Below are 26,919 nucleotides of genomic sequence, written 5' to 3'. Positions count from 1 at the left end.
CACCCCTCAAATCCATGGGAGTTCAAATGTGACACTTGCCCTGGGACAGCTGGTTGGGTGGAAGTAGAGGAAGAGAGAGCACTGGACTTACCCAAGGACATCTCACCCGGGAGACGGGGGAAGCCACTGGCATCCTGAGGCTGCAGGGGGAAGGGGGCTTCTCACAGGTGGATCCAGATGCCTCCGGAGAAACCTACCGGGTGATGAGAAAGGACACAGCAGTTGTACTGACTCTTTCCAGAAGGGAAACGGGTGACTTATGTTTCTAAGTCAACACAGGTCAACGTGTGTTTGTAGGCAGTGGTGGATTGTGTCGTGCTTGTGCCACCGGGGGGCTCAAGAACAAAGCCTGAGTCCTGCGTCCTTTCTTCAGACACCTGGAGCTTGTGCTATGGTACTGTCCTGAGGGACACCAAGTGGAGTATTCTAGATCTTACAGGAGTAGCGGGGAGAAACGGTCTCAGCCAGAAAACCGTTCAGTGGAACAGTTCTCTCTGACCAAGATTACCGTGAAATATCCCCTCCGTCAGTGAGGCTGGACGTCGCTCTAAGTGCAGCAGTCCAGTCTCGGCTCACTTCTGCCCAGAGATGGCTTCTCATTCGGTCCAGATCGCTGTTGTCTTTCTTCACCAGGGACAGGGCAGCCAGAAACTGCAAACAAGATGGGGCTTGCTCTTCCCTGAGCTGTTCTGAATTGCTGTCCCTTTGGGGGACACTCGGGTCTTCAGACCCATTCATCTTCCACCCTGTCTCATGGCCTGTCCTCTGCCCTACATTTCATGTGGAGATGAAGACTTTGCTCATACTCCATGTCTAGCCCATCGTGAACAGGGGACGGATGAGGCGTGCTGCTGGGTTTACAGTGGAAGGTTCTGAAAGGCTGGTTTCCTTTTCGAGAGAGGAAGCAGAGCAGCACACCATTAGGGAGATCTACTGTTATTATCACTGTTATTATTCAAAGTTAGGACATACGTCCTGGTTAATTAGGACCATGTCCTATGGACCTTGCTCTCCTTGACTAGGGTTGACCTGAAATCCTAGTGAACAGGGATGTATCCAGACAACTTTGTCACACTGGCTCATGCCTGGTTCTTTGTGGGCCATGACTGAGAGCTCAAAGGAGAAGGATCACAGAAGGTCTCCATTACCCACGGCCAACTCTAACCACCAGCAGCTGTTCCAGTCTCTATGAACCTCCACTGGGAGCCACAGGGCTCCGCATTTCCTGGCCTTTCTAGTCCTCTGCAGCCCTCTCTGCCTGTGCAGTGACAGGGTCTCAGGGAATTCATCATCTAACTCACAGACCGCCTCCTGACAACAGAGCTGCCTCAGTGACAGCACGAACCACTGTGCATGGGGACAAGTGTGCCCCGAACCTGGCCCCTGTTCGATGTTTGCTGTGGGTGGTACCAGGAGAAGCATGTCCTCACTGGGCTACTGCATTCTGGGGTACCATCAGGGCTCCTGGGCGCTCGTTTGGGGACACGTTTTGTTCAAGTTCATTTGTTTGGGTTACGACGGGTTGATGAGGAGCATCAGGGAAAGGAGCACTGAGAAAGAGAAGGGCTCATAACCTTGTGAATCTGCTGGCTTCACATAGGCCATGTGGGCGCCTGCAACTGGCACTGGAGAAGGTGCCCTTCGTGGGGGTGCGCACACTGAGGGGCGTTGTGCCGCCAAGCACAGTCCACCCCAACTCACATCGAGGGGCAACCCCACGAGGCTGGCGGGTCCACGTGCCGGGGACACCCTGGGGAGCTTCTCAGAGGCAGGGGAAGCTTAGGTGTTACTTCTTGACTGACAGGGCTCAGAGGGTCTCAGTGAACGAGAAGCAAGTTCTCTAGTAGAATGATCCTCCACCTGAGGGGGAGCATGAAATTCACTTGGGGACAAACTGCACAATTCCCCGTCCTATGGCCCTCACCTGCTGGGATGCCTCGCTCTGGTTCACGCTGACTCTAAGGGAAGGGAGAGCCTCCGCCCTGGTGGCCGCGTCTCCTGCTCATCCGCCCCTCTCCTCTGTCTCCACAGCATCTGCAGTGCTGGGGCCCAACGTGACCCTGAACCCTCCGTTCACTTCCTTCGGTCCGCTGTTTCCCACGCCTGCTTCCGACCCAGGCCCCGGGCCGCCCTGCGAGCAGCCCCCACCTGCCCTCGTGATGTCAGCGTTCCCTCCTGGTGGCCCCCTGGTGCGGTCTGCTTTCCCCAGGACGCCTCAGGGGGTGGGAGCCGCTGGCCATGGCCCGAGTGGGGCCGGGACTTTCAACATCACTGTCCCAGTCAGGACACAAGGGGCTCCAGCAGAGCCCTCTCACACTCAGACCACTGTCCTGGCTCAGGCCCCCCTCAACTGGAGTGCTCCAGGGGCCCTCTGCGGGGGTGCTCAGTGTCCTGCTCCCCTGCTGTTGGCAGCTCCTGCTGTAGGGACCGTGATGCCTGCTGCATCCATCGGGGGCACGCGGGCTGGCGAGGGGTACTGGTTCCCAGGCCACACCCTCCCAGCCCCCATTCCAGCAGCCCAGCCGGCTCAGACCGTGGGCCCAGGGAACGACGGGACACATCCACATGGGGCTGGTGGGGAGGGCGGCAAGGCCCCCTCCCAGGCCAAGGCCGCGCCAGAGGACTCCTGTAACCCCAGGAGTGTTTACGACAACTTCCGACGCTGGCAGCGCTTCAAGTCCCTGGCCCGCGGGCACCTGCCCCAGAGTCCCGATGCTGAAGCTCTGTCCTGCTTCCTCATGTGAGTGCCCTCCTTGGGGGATGGAGCTAATCCCACCGCTCCCACACGAAGGGGAACGAAGGACGGACGAGGAGGGCAGCCTATTTAGGGGAACTTGGATGGAGGTCACGTGGGCGACGGCCCAGGCATTCTCAGCAATTTAATTAATGTCCCACTCCGGTTCACGACGTACATTCACCAGCCTTAGGTCAACTGACCCTCAACACCCTGTGAGTCCACCAAACTTGGTTTTTAACAATCACCATCATCTGCACAGAAGACAAAGGCCACAGTGAGTTCCTGGTGTGACATGAGCCACAACTTGGATTTAGGCCTCTGCCTTCACCCGTGATTCCTCCCCGTGTCCTCTCATGCCCAGCACAGGACCTGAGTGCGGATGGCTTCGGGACGTCACATGGAGGGACCCGGGGCAGGGGGGGAGAAGGCACAGGCCACAGGAGGAACCTTACACATGTAGCCCCTCACTCTTCTGGAGAACTCTAGCAAGGAGACTGAGGTAGTCAAGCCACACATTGGGACCTGGCTGGGTCCCCACCACTGGGTTTGGATGCTGCGCAGAGTCGCCTTCTTTATCCCTGAATGCCTCCTAGACAGACAGACGATTCCACTTCATTCGGAGGATGGGAAGATTGTCTGACTCATGTCTGATGCACTCAGCAGAGTCTCTGGCATGTGCTGTCCCTCGTTACTGTTGTTGCCGTTATTATGATGATGATGATGATGATTAATGTCATCACTAAGAACAGGCAACCTAGAATAGGAAACTGCTCCCAAAGTCACATGTCCCACCACAGGGAGTGAGGGGACTGTGAGCCCAGGAGCCCAGGACCGGGGGCTGAGGTGATGGGAGGCAGCGACGTCCGTAGCCAGGAGCGTTTGTCTTTCCCTCCCCAACACCTGCCTCCTTCCACCTGCAGGCCCTCGTGGTTCTGGGGCCATCACATGGAGCACGTATCCTAGTCCACAGGACACGGGACATGGCTGCATACCTGCCCCGCTCCCACACTGGCTGCTCTCCACGGAAAGCTGCACACAGTGTATAAATTAAAGGGGCCCCCAAATCCTTGTCCCCAATGATTTCAATGTCCCCCACATCCTGAGCAGTCGGAGTTCCCCTTCGACCAAAGTCCCAGGTGCCCTAGGCTGTCCTGAGTCCCTAAATGGAGCCCCCCAGGCCTTGCCCGGTCAGCTCAGGCACCGGTCTCCTTTGGCTCTGGATCCGCGCTCCTGCTCTTCACGCTGAGGGACTCTGAGGCTGTGTCCCCAAGGGCTGCCTCTCTAGAGAGTCACCAGGAGCTGATTAAATGCTCAGTCCTGGGGCCTTGGAACGTGCATTTTAACCTTCCCTTCCCGGTCATTCTAGGCACTTCTCGGTCAGCTCAGGCTGCCATAACAAAACGCCACAGGCCAGGTGCTTTAGACAACAGACTTTCATGTCTCCCAGCTCAGGAAGCGGAAGTCCCAGATGAGGTCCCGGCAGATTCAGTTCCGGGCAAGGACTTTCCGCCTGGCTTTCGATGGCTGTGTCCTCACATCACAGGGAGTTCTGCTGTCTTTTCCTCTTCTCACACTCACAGGGACACAAATCCCATCACGGGGCCTCCTAGTTATCTAATCTAAACCTGATGATCCCCAAAGGCTCCACCTCCAAATACCATCACATTGCAAGTTAGGGCTACAACCTGTGAATTTGGGGGACACACACATTCAGTCCATAACACACAATAATAGTGAGGCCTCAAAGGGAAGTCAGAGAGGCCAAGCAGTCCCTTGGTGCTGAGGTTGACACATGTTGGCTCTCCTGGAGGCTGAAGAGCCCACACTGGGAGGACAGGGACAGGTGACAGGACAGGTGTGATGTGGAGAGACACGGGTGTGGGCCGGTCAGCTGGGATGGAAGGAGGGCACGTGCACTGTGACTGACCCTGAGGACTTACAGCCCAGTGCTTCGGTCCCTGGCCCGGCTGAAGCCCACCATGAGCCTAGAGGACGGAGTGCGGCGGGCCATGCAGGAATGGCAGGGCACGAGCAGTTACGACCGCAGGAACTATTACGACATGGCAGCAAAGTGAGTCAGGGAGGCAGGGCCTGAGGGGCTGTGGGGCGGGCTGAGGGTGGGTGAAAAGGGGGAGGGGGGCTGGTGCGGTGGGCTCATCGGCAGGGATGCCATGAGGAGGGGGATCCGCTAGGTCCGGCCCCTCCCTGGGGACCTGCCTCCCCCGGGGAAGCTCTCCACCCACCTGGGTCCCACCCCGGAATCTCCACCCTCCCCTGGCCTCGGGTCTACCCCTGCCCTGATGCTGAAATGAGGACGGGGAAGAGTAACCAGCACAGCCCAGTAGGGGCCGGCTCCAGCTGTGGGGACCCTGCAGAAGGGAAGCTAGTGACTACTGGCCAAGTTGGGACCACGTCTCCTCACCTCATGAAAAGTGGCCAGAAATGGGTCACCTGCCATCCCAGAATGGGCTGGGGTAGAAGAGCTTGGGCAGGGGAAGCCAGCACCTCACACACCCCCAGACACGTCTCTGGCCTCCCTGCCTTTGCTGCACGGCAATCCACTCCGTGAACACCAATCACCCTCACAGAAAATGCACCCTCTCCTCTCAGCTTAGCTCCCACTTCCTGCAACGTCTCCGGGGCCCTTCTCTCCCAGGCTATTGTCAGGGGCTCACAGTACCAGCCCAGGATTCCTGGATCCGGGCAAGGATTCCTCATGTCATTTGCAGTCAGTCACATCCCTGACCGAGCTTCTGGCTGTCAGCTCTTCTGAGTGGCCCTGGGCAGGGATAGGAGGAGCAGGGTCCCCTGAGGGCCGGGCCTGGGTCACACAGGCCTTGATTCAGGAAGCCCCCCTGGATGTTTTCTGCCCTGCAGGTGTAGGTGAGCCAGCGTACCCCTGCAACTGCTCTGCAGGTGGGGGAGCAGCCCGGCCCACCCAAAGCCCTTCCTCCCCCATCCCTGGCCAGGCCTCCCTCTCAGCATGGCTATGGCTCTCCCCTCTACCCGCCAGGTTCATGGAACTTGAAGCTGAGGAGGAGATGCAGCTCCGGATGCGGCAGTGTGTGAAGGGGCCCCAGGGCCTACCTCCTCCAGCCCCGCCAAAGCTTGCTCCTCCAGGGCCACCAGTCCCCAACGCTGTGCCACGGTCAGGTACGGCAAGCATATTCCCACAGGAGCCAACGCAAAGGCCGAAGGGGGCCTGCAGAGGCCTTGTGCCCTCATCTTGTCCCTTTCCTGCAAGGGGAGGGAGCACCTGCTCTTTCAGTGAGAGCAGCCAGTGAGAACCTGGGGCTCCACTGCCCTGGATCAAGAACTAGGTATTGGCCTGATCCAGTAGTTTCATAGCCGCTATCGGCCTTGGCTGTCCAGGACCCAGTGTACACTCTTCCCGGGAAGCGGTGCTGGGTGCGGAGGAGTCCCAGAATCTTGGTGGCCCCAAAGTCTTTCCAGGTAACTCAGTCTCACATGACCCACCTCGGGTAGTGTATCCTCCCACGGGGCCTGACGTCCAGCCTGGACCCATTTCATGGCCCTCAGTTCCAACCTCCCCCAGTGTGGCTGGAGGTGGCCGCGGCAGCCCAGCCACGCACCTGTCCTCCCTCCTGCCCTAGGGTGCGCTCCCAGGAAGGCTGGCCGCAGGGCACCATCCACTCGCCCGCTGTCACGCAGACCCCAGCAGCTGCCCCAGGCCAAGGCACCCAAGGAGATCCCACCAGAAGCTGTCCAGGAGTATGTGGATATCACGGAGGCACTGCTGGGGCCTCATGCAAATTGGGAGGGTGGAGATATCGAGGAGCAGCAGGAGCAGGACGGGACTGACCCTGACCCAGATCTCCTGAGCTACATTAACAAGCTGTGCTCCCAGGAAGACTTCATCACCAAGGTGGGCTGGCCTGGAGCCCTCGTGTGGGGAGGTTTTCTGGGGAACGGCAGTCCCAGCCCCATGGATTTCAGTTCTACTCATCCCTCAGCTACGGAGCAGTGTGTGTGTGAGAGACAGAGAAAGTCTGTGTATAGCTGCTAGTGGCCATGAGTTAGAACGACCCTGCTGTGTGGACAGGAGAGACAGGCATTACTTTCTGCTTCTCCTCGAGGTCCCCCTGGCTGCAGTTCAATCCCTGCCAAAGACACTCACGCCCCTTTCCCCCTGCTCCAGGTGGAGGCCATCGTCCACCCCCGATTCCTGGCAGCTTTGCTTTCCCCAGACCCAAACTTGGATCCCTTGGCTCTGACTGAGGTGCTGGAGCAGGAAGAAGGACTCACCCTAGCACAGGTAACACAGGGGAGGCAGGGACACCAGGTCACCCAGGCGAGGGAGGGACACCAGGGCACCCAGGGGAGAGAGGGCCACCAGATCACCCAGGGGAGGGAAGGGCACCAGGCAGACCAGGGGGAAGACGTGCCCCTGTGCCCCTGAAGCCCACGTCATTTTGTCTAGTCTTACCCTGCTGGAGGTGCATGGCCTCCTGAGGGGAACTGCCTGGGTCAGAGAGGAGTAGGTGCAAAAGAGCAGGAAGGAGAGGACAGAGCCAGGGAGGGAGGGCAGGGGGCGAAGCTGGAAGGAGGCCCAGCAGGGCACAGCACAGTCACAGTCACAGTCCCTGCCTCTGACACCAAGCCAAGCGTCCTCTCACCTTCGCCACCTCCCGCCCAAATGCAGGGTCTCCACCATCCTGCCAGCCCCTCCCCACACCTGGGGCAGAGCCAGTGAGTGCCACTTTGCTCCCCCCAGCTGGTGGAAAAGCGCCTCGTGGCCCCAAATGAGGCAGAAGGTGTGGGGGCCACCCCAGGTCATGGCACACCCCAGTTGGAGTCACATCCTAAGACTGCAGCTGGCCAAGGAGGAGAGAGAGATGACCACGGCCCCCAAGGAGGGGTCGTCACAGAAACCTGCCCAGCAGAGGCGGCTTCCCATGACCCTCGACAGCGCAGCCGAGACAACACCAACCTGCCCAGGCCCAAGGAGCCTGCCCTCTGGCCAGGTCATCAGGAGTCACGCAAGCTGAGGGCTGCCCATCTCAGCTCCCTTCCCCAGGGCCACAGACCCTCCTCGCCTGGTCTCAGGGGAGCCTGTCCTGTTATGCCTGCGCAGGGCCCGGCAGCCAGGTCCAGTGAGGTCGAGGAGGACCTCCCCAGCCTGGACTTCTTCCTGACCTTGCAGTGCAACCTGCAGCCCTGGGGGCTGTCCCTGAGCCCCGTCCCTGCTCTGCGTCCGGCTCGCCCCTCACGTCCTCAAAAGAGGAGGGGCGACCCACTGGTCTCTGGGAGGAGGAAGCAGCAGCACTGGTGCCAGCCCCTCTGGACTGGATTTGACCCTCACTGCATCCTGCAGCCCGAGGGATCCCAAGCTCCCATCACCCAGTGCTGACCCAGCTGCTCCTCAGCTATGGGCAGGGTCGGGGAGGCAGGACAGGGGAGAGAGGGTGGGGGGGGTCTGGATGGGGGATCAGGGTGGGGGAGAGGGGAGGCAGCACGTTGGGGGCGTTGTATGTAATAGGGGTTTGTAGATAATTGTGAATAAATGTGGTATTGTTGGGAAATGCCCTGGGACTACTGCCTCTGTTCTCACGTCTGTGCCACTAAGTGGAGACAGGCCTGTGGGCAAGGAAGGATCTGGGAGATGCCAGGCTCCAAGGACCCACCGGTGCCCGACCATCACCTTCTTCTCTAGATTCTGAGACCTGATTCCTCCCCCAGGGCCCATGTGGGATCCTTGACTAAAAGGGTGTCGGCCCCCACATGCAGAGCTGTGGTCATGGGGTGGGGGTGTCCCAGCAACAGTGGCAGGTGGGCAAAGCCGTCCAGCACCACGGTGGCCTGGCTGTCTGCTGGGGGAGAAAGGGGCCATGTCTGGGCGTCTCCCGCCCATCCACCCACGGAGCTCGCTGCTTAGCCCCCAGATGCTCCTCTGCACCTTTCCTCCCCTGTCCCACGTCAGCAGCATCCATGTCCCACCCGCCCCTGTGCCTTTGTGAAGTGGGAAGGAAGTTAACTCTTGGTGGCGGGTCACCTGGCTGCTGCCCCTCCTATTCCCAGGTGGGTCTCCACATTGGAGAAGGCCTCAGAGCTTGGCTAGATTAAGGCGGTGTGGTGTGAAGCTGCACACCACGGCCCTCAAGCCCAGAAACTTCCAGAACATCATGCCATGAAGGTCCTCGTTGGTGGCATCCTCACGGGAAGCCACTATTGTCCCTGCTGTCCAGCTCAGCACGCACATCAGGCGCTGAGGGAAAACGTGGGGATCGAAGGCTGGAGCCCTGGACCCACTCCTCACTAGTTCCCTGACTCTTCCACATTCAGAGCTGTCCTCAGGAGCCCCTCTTAGGTTTCAGGAATGTGGAGCAAGTCATGTTTGGAGGGGACTTGGCCCATGCCCTAGTACGTGAGGGCACTCAGTCGGGCACGGGCATCATCTCGGTCACACCTCGGGGCTTCTGCTGCTACTCCTGTCCTCACCACCTGACCCTTTTGTGGTTGAACAGTTCCCAGGAGGAGGCAGAACCTCTGCTTCCCCAGCACCGTGCCCTGCCTCAACCTTACAATCTGCCCCTGACCCTGCACACTGGGGCCGGCTGGAGGGCTGTTACAGTCTCAATGTTGTGTCCGCCAAATCCGTATGTTGAAGCCCTAAGCCCCATCGTGATGGTATCTGGGGGTGGTGCCTTTGGGAGGTTGTTGGGGTAAGAGGAGATCATAGGGTGGAGCCCTAATGACGGAGATTAGCACCCTTATAAGAAGAGGGGGAGACACCAGAACTCTCTCTTCCCCCTGTGATGACACAGCAGGAAAGGGAAATCAAACCGGAAAACCAACAGTTATAACTCTCACCATGGTCCACAGATTCTCAGTAATGAGTCTCGATATTAATTCCATAGTATCTAACTTTCACCTATACTTTAGAGAAGTGTAAAATTCCCCGAACTTGAGGCCGGCTAGGTGTTGTGAGCGGTCATGTTTTCAAATGCAAGTTCAAGTTCTCCTGACTTTGGATTGGACTGAGGAGGAACATGGACAGACACCAGACAATAGCTAATGCATGCTGCAAGGAGCCAGTTGGCCAAATCTCCATCTCTCTCCAGTAACTGCTTGATAGCCTTTACTTACTATGAAGCCGTCTCGAGTGACTCCGGGGGTTCATAAAGGTAAATGAGAAGTAGTCACCCAACTTGGTGTGAGAATACTGCATGCAAATGACAGTGAGAAATCGAGGCTGTCTGGACCACAGCCCTCTGAAACCTCATTCACTATGGCAACTGCATTATTTTAAATGGAGACAGCAAAGTAACTAGGTCCTACATCCAGAAGCTACAAGACTAGCTCACCAGTGAACTGGCAGTTTGAGAGTGGTGGGAGTTCCAAAGCTCCATAAAGACTTGGTACCTTCCATAGATTTGTAGTATAGTTTGAAGTCAGGTAGTATAATGCCTCTGGTTTTTGGTTTTTTTTTCATTATTTTATTTTATTTATTTATTTATTCATTCATTCATTTATTTATTTATTTTTCTGCTCAGGACTGCTTTGGCTATTGGGGTCTTTTGCTCTTCCATATGAATTTAGGATTGCTTTTTCTATTTCTGTGACGAATGTCATTGGTATTTTGATGGGGATTGCGCCGAATCTGTAGATCACTTTTGGTATTACGGACATTTTCACAACATTAATTCTTCCAATCCATGAACGAGGAATGTCTTTCCACCTCTTGGTGTCCTCTTTCTTTCGGCAGAGTTTTGTAGTTCTCATTGTAGAGATCTTTCACCTCTTTGGCTAAATTTATTCCTAGGTATTTTATTCTTTTCATAGTTATCGTAAAGGGGCTGGCTTTCTTGATTTTTTTTTTTTTCCTGCTTATTTGTTGTTGCTGTATGAGAATGTTACCAATTTTGGGGCACTGATTTCGTATCCCGCACGGTACTGAATTTGCTCAGGAGCTCTAGGAGTTTTTTGGTAGAGGTTATGGATTTTTCTATATATAGGATCACGTCCAATCCCGTGACAAGTGACGGTTTGATTTTGTCTTTTCCAATGAGGATGCCCTTTACTTCTTTCTCTTGCCTGATTGCTCTGGCTAGTACTTCCAATACTATGTTAAATGGGAGTGGTGAGAGTGAGCATCCTTCTCTTACTCCTGCTCTTGAAGGAAAAGCTTTCAAACTTTCCCCATTCAGGACGATGTTGGCAGTGTGATCGTCATATATGGCTTTTGTTGGATTGAGATATTTTCCTTCGATAGCTACTTAGTTAAGGGTCTTTATCGAGAAGGGATGATGCTGAATTTTCTCAAATGCTTTTTCTGCATCTCTTGAGATAATCATATAGTTTTTATCCTTGCTTTTGTTGACGTGGTGTATCACATTTATTGATATATGTCTGTTGAACCATCCTTGCATCCCTGGGATGAAACCCACATGATCACAGTGTATAATCTTTGTGATGTGCTGTTGTACTCTGTTTGCTAATATCTTGTTGGAGATTTTTGTGTCTATGTTCATCAAGGTTACTGACGTGTAATTTTTTGTTGTCGTTGTGTCTTTGTCTGATTTGGGGATCAGGATGATGCTGGCTTCATAGAATTAATTTAGGAGAATGGCCTCTGTTTCAATTTCTTGGAATAGTTTGAAAAGGAGTGCTGTTAATTCTTCTTTAAAGCTTTGGTAGAATGCAGCAGTGAAGCCATCTGGTCCTGGGCTTTTCTGTGCTGGGCTACTGTTGATGACTGCCTCAGTCTCATTGCTTCTTATTGGTCTCTCCAGGTTTTGCATTTCTCCTTGGTTCAGTCTCAGTAGTTTGCGTGTGTTCAGAAAGCTATCCATCCCCTCCAGGTTTTCAAATTTGTTGGAGTATAGTTGCTCCTAACAACCTCTAATGATTCTTTGTATTTCTGTGGAATCGGTTGCAATGTCTCCTTTTCCATTTCTGATTTTTGTTATTTGGGCCTTCTCTCTTCTTTTTTAAGTAGGCTGGCCAACAGCTTGTGTAGTTTGTTTTTCCCCTAAAAAGACCAACTTTTTGCTTCATTGATTTTTTGCATCATTCTTTTGGTCTCTACTTCATTTAGTTCGACTCTGATCTTAATTACTGCTTTCCATCTACTAGTTCTGGGATAAGAGTGTTTTTGTTTTTCTACTTATTTGAGATTGAATGTTAGGTTATTTGAAGTGTTTCCATTCTTTTGACGTAAAATAAGCACTTATTACTGGCCACTTATCTTTGACAAAGCCACCGAGAATATACACTGTGGAAAGGACATCTTCAATAAACAGTGCTGGGGAAACTGGATATCCGTGTGTAGAAAAATCAAACTAGGCCCATACCTTTCACCGTACACAAAATCAACTCAAAAGGGATTAAAGACTCAACTATAACAACTGAAACTAGAAAACTCCTAGACGAAAACACAGGGGACATACTTCAGGATGTAGGACTGGGCCAAGACTTTATGAATAAAACCCCAAAAGCACAAGCAATAAAAGTAAACAAATTGCATTATATCGAACCATAAAGCCTCTGCACAGCAAAGGAAGCACACAGACAAGGGGCTAATATCCAGAAACATAAGCAACTCAAACAACCCCACAGCACATAAGCAAACCATTCTGTACTAAAATGGGCAGAGACATTTTTCAGAGAAAGACAAACAAATGGCCAACCGGTACACGAAAAATGTTCAATATCACTAATCATTAGGGAAAGGCAAATCAAAACCACCCTGAGACATCCTCGCACCCCGGTTAGACTGGCTATTTTCAAAAGGACAGAGAATAACAAATACCAGGGAGGATGCGGAGAAAGGGGAACCCTTCTACACTGTTGCTGGGACTGTCAATTAATACAACCATTATGGAAAACACTATGGAGGCTTCTCAAACAACACACAGGACTACCACACAATCCAGCAATCCCACTTCTGGGTACATACTCCAAGTGATGGAAATCATCATGTCGAAGGGATGCATGTTTGTTGCAGCTCTGTTTACCATAGCCAGGACATGGAACCAACCGAAATGTCATCTACAGACAACTGGACAAGGAAAATGTGCTATACACACAATGGAATACTACTCAGCCAAACAAAAGAATGAAATTCTTCCATTCGCAGCAACACGGATGAGCTTGGAGAAAATTATGCTAAGCGAAATAAGCCAGGCACAGAAAGAGAAATACTGTATGCCCTCACTTATAAGTGGGAGGGAGGGTGGGAGAGAGGAAGGGAGACCACAGTAAAGTGTTGAAAAGAGAACAGACCTATAGTTACTACAGGTCAGAAAGGAGGAGGGGCAGGGTGCTTAGGGATTGGTTGGGCAAAGGACACAAAGAATAATTACAATTTCTAATGACGAACACACTAATAATATTGATTTCATCGTCACATACTGCACACAAATACCAACAGTCAACTCTGTGCACCATAAATATCTATAATCAAAATTAAAAATTAAACAAACAAACAAACACAAATAAAGAGGAAGACTTGGTACCTTCACACTCAGTTACTGAGAACATCATAAAGGAGCCAGTGGTATCTGAACACAATGTTAGAGTTCCCTGTGAGGCTTGAGAACGCGCTTCATCCCGGTGCCTTCAGGGCACTGGTGGCTTCAGAAAGCTGATTCCTTGCACACCTCCTTTCCCACAAACCCGACACTCTTAAAATTAAAGATATGCTATTTCTACCCACCCCACCACATTCTAAAAGGTCATGAAGTGACTCTAAGGAATGACAAGGGGCATGACACATCCTCTGTAAAAAAAAAAAGAAAGAAAAAAGAAAAAAAAGAAAATTACGTTCATTAGCTTTTAATTTTTTTCTGACTACAAAAGAGAGACCTCATTTGCTTGGTCTTTGGAGACGACGAAGTATGATGTCTAAGAACAAACACTTAGAGAGATTCATCGGATTTGTACATCTCACTACAAAAAAGAACCCATCGCTTACATTAGACCTACTCAAGATACTGGAGCAGACTTTTTAAATTAAAAAAACAGTAGTCATTTCAAAGGGAGAAATAAGAAAGAAATGGAGAAAAACCCATTCGCAAAGGCCATCATTATGCATCTTCTTAAAGAATATTATGTAATAAAATAGGAAACTAATGATTCGTACAGATGTGCATAAATCCAAAAGAGGAATATGAAAGAGTAACAGCATGATTTTCCCAACTGAAACTTTAAAAAAAGATAAACACTTGAAATCTGTGTTTCACACACCAAAAGTTCAAATGACTCTACTTACCATTAGCTTGCTACTGTCTCAATCTCCACAATGCTGCCAAGATAGCATACAACTTCACCTCTGAATATGCAACTATATTCAGGTTAGAAAGATGAACGATGCTCACTTACGACTGCACACGTTCCATAAAGAAATCAGAAAGAAATTGCAAATGTATCGCCCCATCTGTCCAACAAATGAAATGTTCTGAAACAAATGTAGACAGACATAACAATGGAAAGTGCATCAAAAGGAGGATTATGGAAGTATCGACTGTGAGATCTCGTGAAGACGTAATGTCACTAACTGCCACCACGGGACAAGCATACAAGCCATGCCACTGAGCACAGTGCCTTTCAAATAAATTCACTAGTGGAGCCAACATTGTCTTTGCAGCTGGAGGAGAGCACACATTTCCAAAAAAGGGAAAGAGAGGCCATTCTCCCAAAAATCATCCTATGAGGCCAACATCACCCTGATCCTAAAACCAAAGATGGAACAAAAAAAGAAAACTACAGGCCCCTATCCTTGACAAACACAGATGTACAAATCTTCAATAACATATTAGCAAACAGAATGCAACAACACATCAAAAAGATGACACATCATGATCAAGTGGGTGGGATTCATCCCAGGGATGCAAGGATGGTTCAACATATGCAAATCAGTAAATAAGGGAAAAAAATAAGGTTCAAATAAATAAATAAATAAATAAATAAATTAATTAAATAAATAAAGGAAAGAAATGAGGTTCCAAAAATATAGGGAACTCCTGAAAACAGCAACAAAGAAAAAAAAATTCCAAAATGGACAAAGGACTTGAATAGACATTTCCCCATAGAAGATATACAAATGACCAAAAGACCATGAAAAAATGCTCAGTATCAGTAATCATTAGGGAAATACAAATCAAAAGCATAATGAGAAACCAACTCATGGTCATTAAAATGGCTACCATTAACAACAACAACAAAAAAAAAACTGTTGGTGAACATGTGGAGAAACTGGAAATCCTCTGTACTGTCGGTTTAAATGGAAAATGGCATTGCTGCTGTAGAAAACACTATTACTATCCCTCAAAAATTAAACTCAGAATTACCATATGTTCTGGCAACTCAACCTCTGGGTATATACTCAAAAGAACTGAAAGCAGGGTCTCATGGAGATATTTTCACACCCATGTTCACAGCAGCACATCCGCAGTATCCAAGATGAGAGCAGAGAAATGGAGGTTGGCACTCAACTTTCCCACCGGTCTGGGAATCCCCATGGGAAGCCCGTCTCCAGACACTTCCACAGGAACATCTGGAGTGCCCTGAGGGCTGAACATCCAAAGGTGTACTGTTGTGGAACCTCAGCAGGTGTGCTGTGTTCTCATCGGCAGAGCTTCCACACAGTGCTGCGAGGGGCACGATCTGTGGGAAAGACTCAATTCCTCACCAAAGTTCTCACACAGATTATGTGCTCCCGTGGAGTCATTTCTTGACCTAAAAGTGACTAAAAGGTCAGAAATTAATTCCGCTGCTTGCCATAGGTCTTACCCAGACAGGGAAAAACAGCAGAGCAGCAATTTAGTTCCAAAGCAGTGATCGAGTTCCAGAAAACCGGTCATGCCTTTAGTATGAAGACAAAAAGACGAACCTCTTAAAGATAACAACTGCAAAAATGGTATAAAAGCCAGGAAATACAAAAAGATGTAAATACAAACATTAAAAAAGTCAAAATGTGGTGAGAAACGATGTCAACGTGTAGAGTTTGTTTCTCGCTTTTTTAATTCTTTTTCTCTTTGCAATCAAAGTTAAGTTATTATCAGTTTTTAAAGTTTCAAACTACCCGTTATAACCCTAAGACGTTCGTGGTAAGCCTCACGGTAACCATAAAGCAAAAACATGGAATAGATACGCTAAAAATAAATAGCATAACATAAAAATGTACTACTAGACAGAAATCGCTTCATCACGAAGACAATAAGAGAGGAAAAAGGGATTTGTAAAACAACTAAAAACAAGTACAGGGTTTTTCTGAGCTTTAGCCACCTGTTCTCCATTACTTGGCCTAATAATTAAAACTTCCATTATTTACCCACGGCACATCAGACAAACGGACCTCACTAGGTCTCGATTAAACTCGCAATGCCATGCACATATATATATATATACATATATATATATAAATGTATATATATACTTTTTTCTTTTTTCTTTTTTTTTTTTTTTTTTTTTGGCGGCTGACCAGGTACAGGGATCCGAACACTTAACCTTTGCATTACAAGCTGCACTCTAATCAACTGAGCTAACTGGCCAGCCATCCCATACACTACGAATAAACATATAATCCATCCACCTGCTCATGGATATACACACAAACCAGCATCCACGCCCAAGACATACAGAGATGGCTACGGCATACCATTTACAAATACACATAAAACCATGCCCAAATCCCAACCTATCTCAGTCCAGTAGGAACCGGCTTCCACATCCCCAGATACTAACAAAGAACCATAGCACACAGCTCCAATACAGATAAATACACTTCCCCCACTCCCCTCCATATAAACAGAGAACCCCAACTCTCTAACAGATACACGTACGCTCAACTCCCAGAATATATAACCCTACTGAAACCAGAAACACACACTGCCCAAAAACACTCATCCAAACCACCATGCCCCTTGAATACACACACAAAATCGACACACATGTGGCTCTCCACCCGCCATATCCTCCAGTATACCCACAATTACCTAGCACACGACAAATATGCAAACATGCCACCTTATGCCCTCAAATGCACATACATCCACACACTACCTGCAAATACAAAATCGCGGGTACCAAATACTCACAGTATTTGTAGTATAACTCCTCCATCTTCCGGAATACACAACCAGACAAATCCCACCCTGCACCTGCACCTATTCATCCTACTACTCCCCACAAATCATTATAGATCTGCCCTCACCCACTGAAATGCTCATACACATTTCCTGAAGATCACAAAAAACAAACACACAGGACCATGCAGCATACCCTGAATACACAAAAATTAAAACACTTAACAACAACATAATACCCAGACACTAAATGATGGAATTTCTGGTCTTGGACATGTAGGCGACACAGCTGTCTGTCATGAATTTTCATGGCTTTCCAGCAAAGGGGATCGTACGTACGTAAGGCCAGTCCACGGGAGTCTGCAGAGGTCGCAGCAATGGACAGTAGCTGAGCGTACAAGGACTGCTTCCTACAGAATGATGTGCATACAGCAACCCAGCCCGCTGGACGTGCTGAGACAATCCAGACCTATTTCCAGACACTCATTCCCCCTACCTCCCTTACAATCCCTGTATTTATCAGATTCCTTGTTCTGAGCTACCTTCAGAAAGTGCAGCCACTCTACAGCAGGGTTGGCTGAGGGGCACAAAAACTGGTTTGTTGAGAAAGAAATGAAGTGAGTAGAACACCAGGCAGAAGCCTTGCGCTGTGAATCTGAGAAACAACTGGAAACTTGCCTCAGAGGCACACACCCACTGTGCTGCCCCTGTATAATCTGAGGGACCTTCAGAATCCTGCCTACCTGCCAGAACCCTGCACGGTATGTCTCCCCACCCCCACCAGCCCAACTACCCCCACCCCTCCCCCACTGCAGAATTCTGGAGAGCTACATTCTAAGCCTGTTGACATTTAAAATTGGACCCTGAGCATCTGCAGTTGACAGTTTGCTGTCTGGGTCCTGCGCTTGACTTTTCTCACCGTGGAGACTGCCGTGCCACCGTGGTCAGTCCCCAAGCCTACGGGGATGGCTTCAAAGGGAGGTAAGTCTGCAGGGTCTGGGGTGTGTTATCACACCCCTGTCACCCCTCAAATCCATGGGAGTTCAAATGTGACACTTGCCCTGGGACAGCTGGTTGGGTGGAAGTAGAGGAAGAGAGAGCACTGGACTTACCCAAGGACATCTCACCCGGGAGACGGGGGAAGCCACTGGCATCCTGAGGCTGCAGGGGGAAGGAGGCTTCTCACAGGTGGATCCAGATGCCTCCGGAGAAACCTACCGGGTGATGAGAAAGGACACAGCAGTTGTACTGACTCTTTCCAGAAGGGAAACGGGTGACTTATGTTTCTAAGTCAACACAGGTCAACGTGTGTTTGTAGGCAGTGGTGGATTGTGTCGTGCTTGTGCCACCGGGGGGCTCAAGAACAAAGCCTGAGTCCTGCGTCCTTTCTTCAGACACCTGGAGCTTGTGCTATGGTACTGTCCTGAGGGACACCAAGTGGAGTATTCTAGATCTTAGAGGAGTAGCGGGGAGAAACGGTCTCAGCCAGAAAACCGTTCAGTGGAACAGTTCTCTCTGACCAAGATTACCGTGAAATAACCCCTCCGTCAGTGAGGCTGGACGTCGCTCTAACTGCAGCAGTCCAGTCTCGGCTCACTTCTGCCCAGAGATGGCTTCTCATTCGGTCCAGATCGCTGTTGTCTTTCTTCACCAGGGACAGGGCAGCCAGAAACTGCAAACAAGATGGGGCTTGCTCTTCCCTGAGCTGTTCTGAATTGCTGTCCCTTTGGGGGACACTCGGGTCTTCAGACCCATTCATCTTCCACCCTGTCTCATGGCCTGTCCTCTGCCCTACATTTCATGTGGAGATGAAGACTTTGCTCATACTCCATGTCTAGCCCATCGTGAACAGGGGACGGATGAGGCGTGCTGCTGGGTTTACAGTGGAAGGTTCTGAAAGGCTGGTTTCCTTTTCGAGAGAGGAAGCAGAGCAGCACACCATTAGGGAGATCTACTGTTATTATCACTGTTATTATTCAAAGTTAGGACATACGTCCTGGTTAATTAGGACCATGTCCTATGGACCTTGCTCTCCTTGACTAGGGTTGACCTGAAATCCTAGTGAACAGGGATGTATCCAGACAACTTTGTCACACTGGCTCATGCCTGGTTCTTTGTGGGCCATGACTGAGAGCTCAAAGGAGAAGGATCACAGAAGGTCTCCATTACCCACGGCCAACTCTAACCACCAGCAGCTGTTCCAGTCTCTATGAACCTCCACTGGGAGCCACAGGGCTCCGCATTTCCTGGCCTTTCTAGTCCTCTGCAGCCCTCTCTGGCTGTGCAGTGACAGGGTCTCAGGGAATTCATCATCTAACTCACAGACCGCCTCCTGACAACAGAGCTGCCTCAGTGACAGCACGAACCACTGTGCAGGGGGACAAGTGTGCCCCGAACCTGGCCCCTGTTCGATGTTTGCTGTGGGTGGTACCAGGAGAAGCATGTCCTCACTGGGCTACTGCATTTTGGGGTACCATCAGGGCTCCTGGGCGCTCGTTTGGGGACACGTTTTGTTCAAGTTCATTTGTTTGGGTTACGACGGGTTGATGAGGAGCATCAGGGAAAGGAGCACTGAGAAAGAGAAGGGCTCATAACCTTGTGAATCTGCTGGCTTCACATAGGCCATGTGGGCGCCTGCAACTGGCACTGGAGAAGGTGCCCTTCGTGGGGGTGCGCACACTGAGGGGCGTTGTGCCGCCAAGCACAGTCCACCCCAACTCACATCGAGGGGCAACCCCACGAGGCTGGCGGGTCCACGTGCCGGGGACACCCTGGGGAGCTTCTCAGAGGCAGGGGAAGCTTAGGTGTTACTTCTTGACTGACAGGGCTCAGAGGGTCTCAGTGAACGAGAAGCAAGTTCTCTAGTAGAATGATCCTCCACCTGAGGGGGAGCATGAAATTCACTCGGGGACAAACTGCACAATTCCCCGTCCTATGGCCCTCACCTGCTGGGATGCCTCGCTCTGGTTCACGCTGACTCTAAGGGAAGGGAGAGCCTCCGCCCTGGTGGCCGCGTCTCCTGCTCATCCGCCCCTCTCCTCTGTCTCTACAGCATCTGCAGTGCTGGGGCCCAACGTGACCCTGAACCCTCCGTTCACTTCCTTCGGTCCGCTGTTTCCCACGCCTGCTTCCGACCCAGTCCCCGGGCCGCCCTGCGAGCAGCCCCCACCTGCCCTCGTGATGTCAGTGTTCCCTCCTGGTGGCCCCCTGGTGCGGTCTGCTTTCCCCAGGACGCCTCAGGGGGTGGGAGCCGCTGGCCATGGCCCGAGTGGGGCCGGGACTTTCAACATCACTGTCCCAGTCAGGACACAAGGGGCTCCAGCAGAGCCCTCTCACACTCAGACCACTGTCCTGGCTCAGGCCCCCCTCACCTGGAGTGCTCCAGGGGCCCTCTGCGGGGGTGCTCAGTGTCCTGCTCCCCTGCTGTTGGCAGCTCCTGCTGTAGGGACCGTGATGCCTGCTGCATCCATCGGGGGCACGCGGGCTGGCGAGGGGTACTGGTTCCCAGGCCACACCCTCCCAGCCCCCATTCCAGCAGCCCAGCCGGCTCAGACCGTGGGCCCAGGGAACGACGGGACACATCCACATGGGGCTGGTGGGGAGGGCGGCAAGGCCCCCTCCCAGGCCAAGGCCGCGCCAGAGGACTCCTGTAACCCCAGGAGTGTTTACGACAACTTCCGACGCTGGCAGCGCTTCAAGTCCCTGGCCCGCGGGCACCTGCCCCAGAGTCCCGATGCTGAAGCTCTGTCCTGCTTCCTCATGTGAGTGCCCTCCTTGGGGGATGGAGCTAATCCCACCGCTCCCACACGAAGGGGAACGAAGGACGGACGAGGAGGGCAGCCTATTTAGGGGAACTTGGATGGAGGTCACGTGGGCGACGGCCCATGCATTCTCAGCAATTTAACTAATGTCCCACTCCGGTTCACGACGTACATTCACGAGCCTTAGGTCAACTGACCCTCAACACCCTGTGAGTCCACCAAACTTGGTTTTTAACAATCACCATCATCTGCACAGAAGACAAAGGCCACAGTGAGTTCCTGGTGTGACATGAGCCACAACTTGGATTTAGGCCTCTGCCTTCACCCGTGATTCCCCCCCGTGTCCTCTCATGCCCAGCACAGGACCTGAGTGCGGATGGCTTCGGGACGTCACATGGAGGGACCCGGGGCAGGGCGGGAGAAGGCACAGGCCACAGGAGGAACCTTACACATGTAGCCCCTCACTCTTCTGGAGAACTCTAGCAAGGAGACTGAGGTAGTCAAGCCACACATTGGGACCTGGCTGGGTCCCCACCACTGGGTTTGGATGCTGCGCAGAGTCGCCTTCTTTATCCCTGAATGCCTCCTAGACAGACAGACAATTCCACTTCATTCGGAGGATGGGAAGATTGTCTGACTCATGTCTGATGCACTCAGCAGAGTCTCTGGCATGTGCTGTCCCTCGTTACTGTTGTTGCCGTTATGATGATGATGATGATGATTAATGTCATCACTAAGAACAGGCAACCTAGAATAGGAAACTGCTCCCAAAGTCACATGTCCCACCACAGGGAGTGAGGGGACTGTGAGCCCAGGAGCCCAGGACCAGGGGCTGAGGTGATGGGAGGCAGCGACGTCCGTAGCCAGGAGCGTTTGTCTTTCCCTCCCCAACACCTGCCTCCTTCCACCTGCAGGCCCTCGTGGTTCTGGGGCCATCACATGGAGCACGTATCCTAGTCCACGGGACACGGGACATGGCTGCATACCTGCCCCGCTCCCACACTGGCTGCCCTCCACGGAAAGCTGCACACAGTGTATAAATTAAAGGGGCCCCCAAATCCTTGTCCCCAATGATTTCAATGTCCCCCACATCCTGAGCAGTCGGAGTTCCCCTTCGACCAAAGTCCCAGGTGCCCTAGGCTGTCCTGAGTCCCTAAATGGAGCCCCCCAGGCCTTCCCCGGTCAGCTCAGGCACCAGTCTCCTTTGGCTCTGGATCCGCGCTCCTGCTCTTCACGCTGAGGGACTCTGAGGCTGTGTCCCCAAGGGCTGCCTCTCTAGAGAGTCACCAGGAGCTGATTAAATGCTCAGTCCTGGGGCCTTGGAACGTGCATTTTAACCTTCCCTTCCCGGTCATTCTAGGCACTTCTCGGTCAGCTCAGGCTGCCATAACAAAACGCCACAGGCCAGGTGCTTTAGACAACAGACTTTCATGTCTCCCAGCTCAGGAAGCGGAAGTCCCAGATGAGGTCCCGGCAGATTCAGTTCCGGGCAAGGACTTTCCGCCTGGCTTTCGATGGCTGTGTCCTCACATCACAGGGAGTTCTGCTGTCTTTTCCTCTTCTCACACTCACAGGGACACAAATCCCATCACGGGGCCTCCTAGTTATCTAATCTAAACCTGATGATCCCCAAAGGCTCCACCTCCAAATACCATCACATTGCAAGTTAGGGCTACAACCTGTGAATTTGGGGGACACACACATTCAGTCCATAACACACAATAATAGTGAGGCCTCAAAGGGAAGTCAGAGAGGCCAAGCAGTCCCTTGGTGCTGAGGTTGACACATGTTGGCTCTCCTGGAGGCTGAAGAGCCCACACTGGGAGGACAGGGACAGGTGACAGGACAGGTGTGATGTGGAGAGACACGGGTGTGGGCCGGTCAGCTGGGATGGAAGGAGGGCACGTGCACTGTGACTGACCCTGAGGACTTACAGCCCAGTGCTTCGGTCCCTGGCCCGGCTGAAGCCCACCATGAGCCTAGAGGACGGAGTGCGGCGGGCCATGCAGGAATGGCAGGGCACGAGCAGTTACGACCGCAGGAACTATTACGACATGGCAGCAAAGTGAGTCAGGGAGGCAGGGCCTGAGGGGCTGTGGGGCGGGCTGAGGGTGGGTGAAAAGGGGGAGGGGGGCTGGTGCGGTGGGCTCATCGGCAGGGATGCCATGAGGAGGGGGATCCGCTAGGTCCGGCCCCTCCCTGGGGACCTGCCTCCCCCGGGGAAGCTCTCCACCCACCTGGGTCCCACCCCGGAATCTCCACCCTCCCCTGGCCTCGGGTCTACCCCTGCCCTGATGCTGAAATGAGGACGGGGAAGAGTAACCAGCACAGCCCAGTAGGGGTCGGCTCCAGCTGTGGGGACCCTGCAGAAGGGAAGCTAGTGACTACTGGCCAAGTTGGGACCACGTCTCCTCACCTCATGAAAAGTGGCCAGAAATGGGTCACCTGCCATCCCAGAATGGGCTGGGGTAGAAGAGCTTGGGCAGGGGAAGCCAGCACCTCACACACCCCCAGACACGTCTCTGGCCTCCCTGCCTTTGCTGCACGGCAATCCACTCCGTGAACACCAATCACCCTCACAGAAAATGCACCCTCTCCTCTCAGCTTAGCTCCCACTTCCTGCAACGTCTCCGGGGCCCTTCTCTCCCAGGCTATTGTCAGGGGCTCACAGTACCAGCCCAGGATTCCTGGATCCGGGCAAGGATTCCTCATGTCATTTGCAGTCAGTCACATCCCTGACCGAGCTTCTGGCTGTCAGCTCTTCTGAGTGGCCCTGGGCAGGGATAGGAGGAGCAGGGTCCCCTGAGGGCCGGGCCTGGGTCACACAGGCCTTGATTCAGGAAGCCCCCCTGGATGTTTTCTGCCCTGCAGGTGTAGGTGAGCCAGCGTACCCCTGCAACTGCTCTGCAGGTGGGGGAGCAGCCCGGCCCACCCAAAGCCCTTCCTCCCCCATCCCTGGCCAGGCCTCCCTCTCAGCATGGCTATGGCTCTCCCCTCTACCCGCCAGGTTCATGGAACTTGAAGCTGAGGAGGAGATGCAGCTCCGGATGCGGCAGTGTGTGAAGGGGCCCCAGGGCCTACCTCCTCCAGCCCCGCCAAAGCTTGCTCCTCCAGGGCCACCAGTCCCCAACGCTGTGCCACGGTCAGGTACGGCAAGCATATTCCCACAGGAGCCAACGCAAAGGCCGAAGGGGGCCTGCGGAGGCCTTGTGCCCTCATCTTGTCCCTTTCCTGCAAGGGGAGGGAGCACCTGCTCTTTCAGTGAGAGCAGCCAGTGAGAACCTGGGGCTCCACTGCCCTGGATCAAGAACTAGGTATTGGCCTGATCCAGTAGTTTCATAGCCGCTATCGGCCTTGGCTGTCCAGGACCCAGTGTACACTCTTCCCGGGAAGCGGTGCTGGGTGCGGAGGAGTCCCAGAATCTTGGTGGCCCCAAAGTCTTTCCAGGTAACTCAGTCTCACATGACCCACCTCGGGTAGTGTATCCTCCCACGGGGCCTGACGTCCAGCCTGGACCCATTTCATGGCCCTCAGTTCCAACCTCCCCCAGTGTGGCTGGAGGTGGCCGCGGCAGCCCAGCCACGCACCTGTCCTCCCTCCTGTCCTAGGGTGCGCTCCCAGGAAGGCTGGCCGCAGGGCACCATCCACTCGCCCGCTGTCACGCAGACCCCAGCAGCTGCCCCAGGCCAAGGCACCCAAGGAGATCCCACCAGAAGCTGTCCAGGAGTATGTGGATATCACGGAGGCACTGCTGGGGCCTCATGCAAATTGGGAGGGTGGAGATATCGAGGAGCAGCAGGAGCAGGACGGGACTGACCCTGACCCAGATCTCCTGAGCTACATTAACAAGCTGTGCTCCCAGGAAGACTTCATCACCAAGGTGGGCTGGCCTGGAGCCCTCGTGTGGGGAGGTTTTCTGGGGAACGGCAGTCCCAGCCCCATGGATTTCAGTTCTACTCATCCCTCAGCTACGGAGCAGTGTGTGTGTGAGGGACAGAGAAAGTCTGTGTATAGCTGCTAGTGGCCATGAGTTAGAACGACCCTGCTGTGTGGACAGGAGAGACAGGCATTACTTTCTGCTTCTCCTCGAGGTCCCCCTGGCTGCAGTTCAATCCCTGCCAAAGACACTCACGCCCCTTTCCCCCTGCTCCAGGTGGAGGCCATCGTCCACCCCCGATTCCTGGCAGCTTTGCTTTCCCCAGACCCAAACTTGGATCCCTTGGCTCTGACTGAGGTGCTGGAGCAGGAAGAAGGACTCACCCTAGCACAGGTAACACAGGGGAGGCAGGGACACCAGGTCACCCAGGCGAGGGAGGGACACCAGGGCACCCAGGGGAGAGAGGGCCACCAGATCACCCAGGGGAGGGAAGGGCACCAGGCAGACCAGGGGGAAGACGTGCCCCTGTGCCCCTGAAGCCCACGTCATTTTGTCTAGTCTTACCCTGCTGGAGGTGCATGGCCTCCTGAGGGGAACTGCCTGGGTCAGAGAGGAGTAGGTGCAAAAGAGCAGGAAGGAGAGGACAGAGCCAGGGAGGGAGGGCAGGGGGCGAAGCTGGAAGGAGGCCCAGCAGGGCACAGCACAGTCACAGTCACAGTCCCTGCCTCTGACACCAAGCCAAGCGTCCTCTCACCTTCGCCACCTCCCGCCCAAATGCAGGGTCTCCACCATCCTGCCAGCCCCTCCCCACACCTGGGGCAGAGCCAGTGAGTGCCACTTTGCTCCCCCCAGCTGGTGGAAAAGCGCCTCGTGGCCCCAAATGAGGCAGAAGGTGTGGGGGCCACCCCAGGTCATGGCACACCCCAGTTGGAGTCACATCCTAAGACTGCAGCTGGCCAAGGAGGAGAGAGAGATGACCACGGCCCCCAAGGAGGGGTCGTCACAGAAACCTGCCCAGCAGAGGCGGCTTCCCATGACCCTCGACAGCGCAGCCGAGACAACACCAACCTGCCCAGGCCCAAGGAGCCTGCCCTCTGGCCAGGTCATCAGGAGTCACGCAAGCTGAGGGCTGCCCATCTCAGCTCCCTTCCCCAGGGCCACAGACCCTCCTCGCCTGGTCTCAGGGGAGCCTGTCCTGTTATGCCTGCGCAGGGCCCGGCAGCCAGGTCCAGTGAGGTCGAGGAGGACCTCCCCAGCCTGGACTTCTTCCTGACCTTGCAGTGCAACCTGCAGCCCTGGGGGCTGTCCCTGAGCCCCGTCCCTGCTCTGCGTCCGGCTCGCCCCTCACGTCCTCAAAAGAGGAGGGGCGACCCACTGGTCTCTGGGAGGAGGAAGCAGCAGCACTGGTGCCAGCCCCTCTGGACTGGATTTGACCCTCACTGCATCCTGCAGCCCGAGGGATCCCAAGCTCCCATCACCCAGTGCTGACCCAGCTGCTCCTCAGCTATGGGCAGGGTCGGGGAGGCAGGACAGGGGAGAGAGGGTGGGGGGGGGTCTGGATGGGGGATCAGGGTGGGGGAGAGGGGAGGCAGCACGTTGGGGGCGTTGTATGTAATAGGGGTTTGTAGATAATTGTGAATAAATGTGGTATTGTTGGGAAATGCCCTGGGACTACTGCCTCTGTTCTCACGTCTGTGCCACTAAGTGGAGACAGGCCTGTGGGCAAGGAAGGATCTGGGAGATGCCAGGCTCCAAGGACCCACCGGTGCCCGACCATCACCTTCTTCTCTAGATTCTGAGACCTGATTCCTCCCCCAGGGCCCATGTGGGATCCTTGACTAAAAGGGTGTCGGCCCCCACATGCAGAGCTGTGGTCATGGGGTGGGGGTGTCCCAGCAACAGTGGCAGGTGGGCAAAGCCGTCCAGCACCACGGTGGCCTGGCTGTCTGCTGGGGGAGAAAGGGGCCATGTCTGGGCGTCTCCCGCCCATCCACCCACGGAGCTCGCTGCTTAGCCCCCAGATGCTCCTCTGCACCTTTCCTCCCCTGTCCCACGTCAGCAGCATCCATGTCCCACCCGCCCCTGTGCCTTTGTGAAGTGGGAAGGAAGTTAACTCTTGGTGGCGGGTCACCTGGCTGCTGCCCCTCCTATTCCCAGGTGGGTCTCCACATTGGAGAAGGCCTCAGAGCTTGGCTAGATTAAGGCGGTGTGGTGTGAAGCTGCACACCACGGCCCTCAAGCCCAGAAACTTCCAGAACATCATGCCATGAAGGTCCTCGTTGGTGGCATCCTCACGGGAAGCCACTATTGTCCCTGCTGTCCAGCTCAGCACGCACATCAGGCGCTGAGGGAAAACGTGGGGATCGAAGGCTGGAGCCCTGGACCCACTCCTCACTAGTTCCCTGACTCTTCCACATTCAGAGCTGTCCTCAGGAGCCCCTCTTAGGTTTCAGGAATGTGGAGCAAGTCATGTTTGGAGGGGACTTGGCCCATGCC

General features: G+C 53.6%; 1 protein-coding gene across 1 annotated transcript in view; it reads right to left on the bottom strand.

Annotated features, from left to right (window-relative positions):
* LOC134381114 (uncharacterized) overlaps positions 1-26,919 on the bottom strand; it is a 260,084-nt gene that overhangs the window by 170,875 nt on the left and 62,290 nt on the right. The window contains exons 5-6 of the mRNA XM_063101162.1: positions 17,898-17,999; positions 92-193 (exon numbers count right to left, since the gene is read on the bottom strand). Of these exons, the coding sequence (XP_062957232.1) occupies positions 92-193; positions 17,898-17,999 (204 nt within the window). The remainder of the gene's footprint in view (positions 1-91; positions 194-17,897; positions 18,000-26,919) is intronic.

This window comes from Cynocephalus volans, chromosome 6, assembly GCF_027409185.1.
Source record: "Cynocephalus volans isolate mCynVol1 chromosome 6, mCynVol1.pri, whole genome shotgun sequence".
Lineage (NCBI taxonomy): Eukaryota > Metazoa > Chordata > Mammalia > Dermoptera > Cynocephalidae > Cynocephalus > Cynocephalus volans.
The sequence above is the reverse complement of the archived record's forward strand: the minus strand, read 5'-3'. Positions and strand labels throughout refer to the sequence as shown.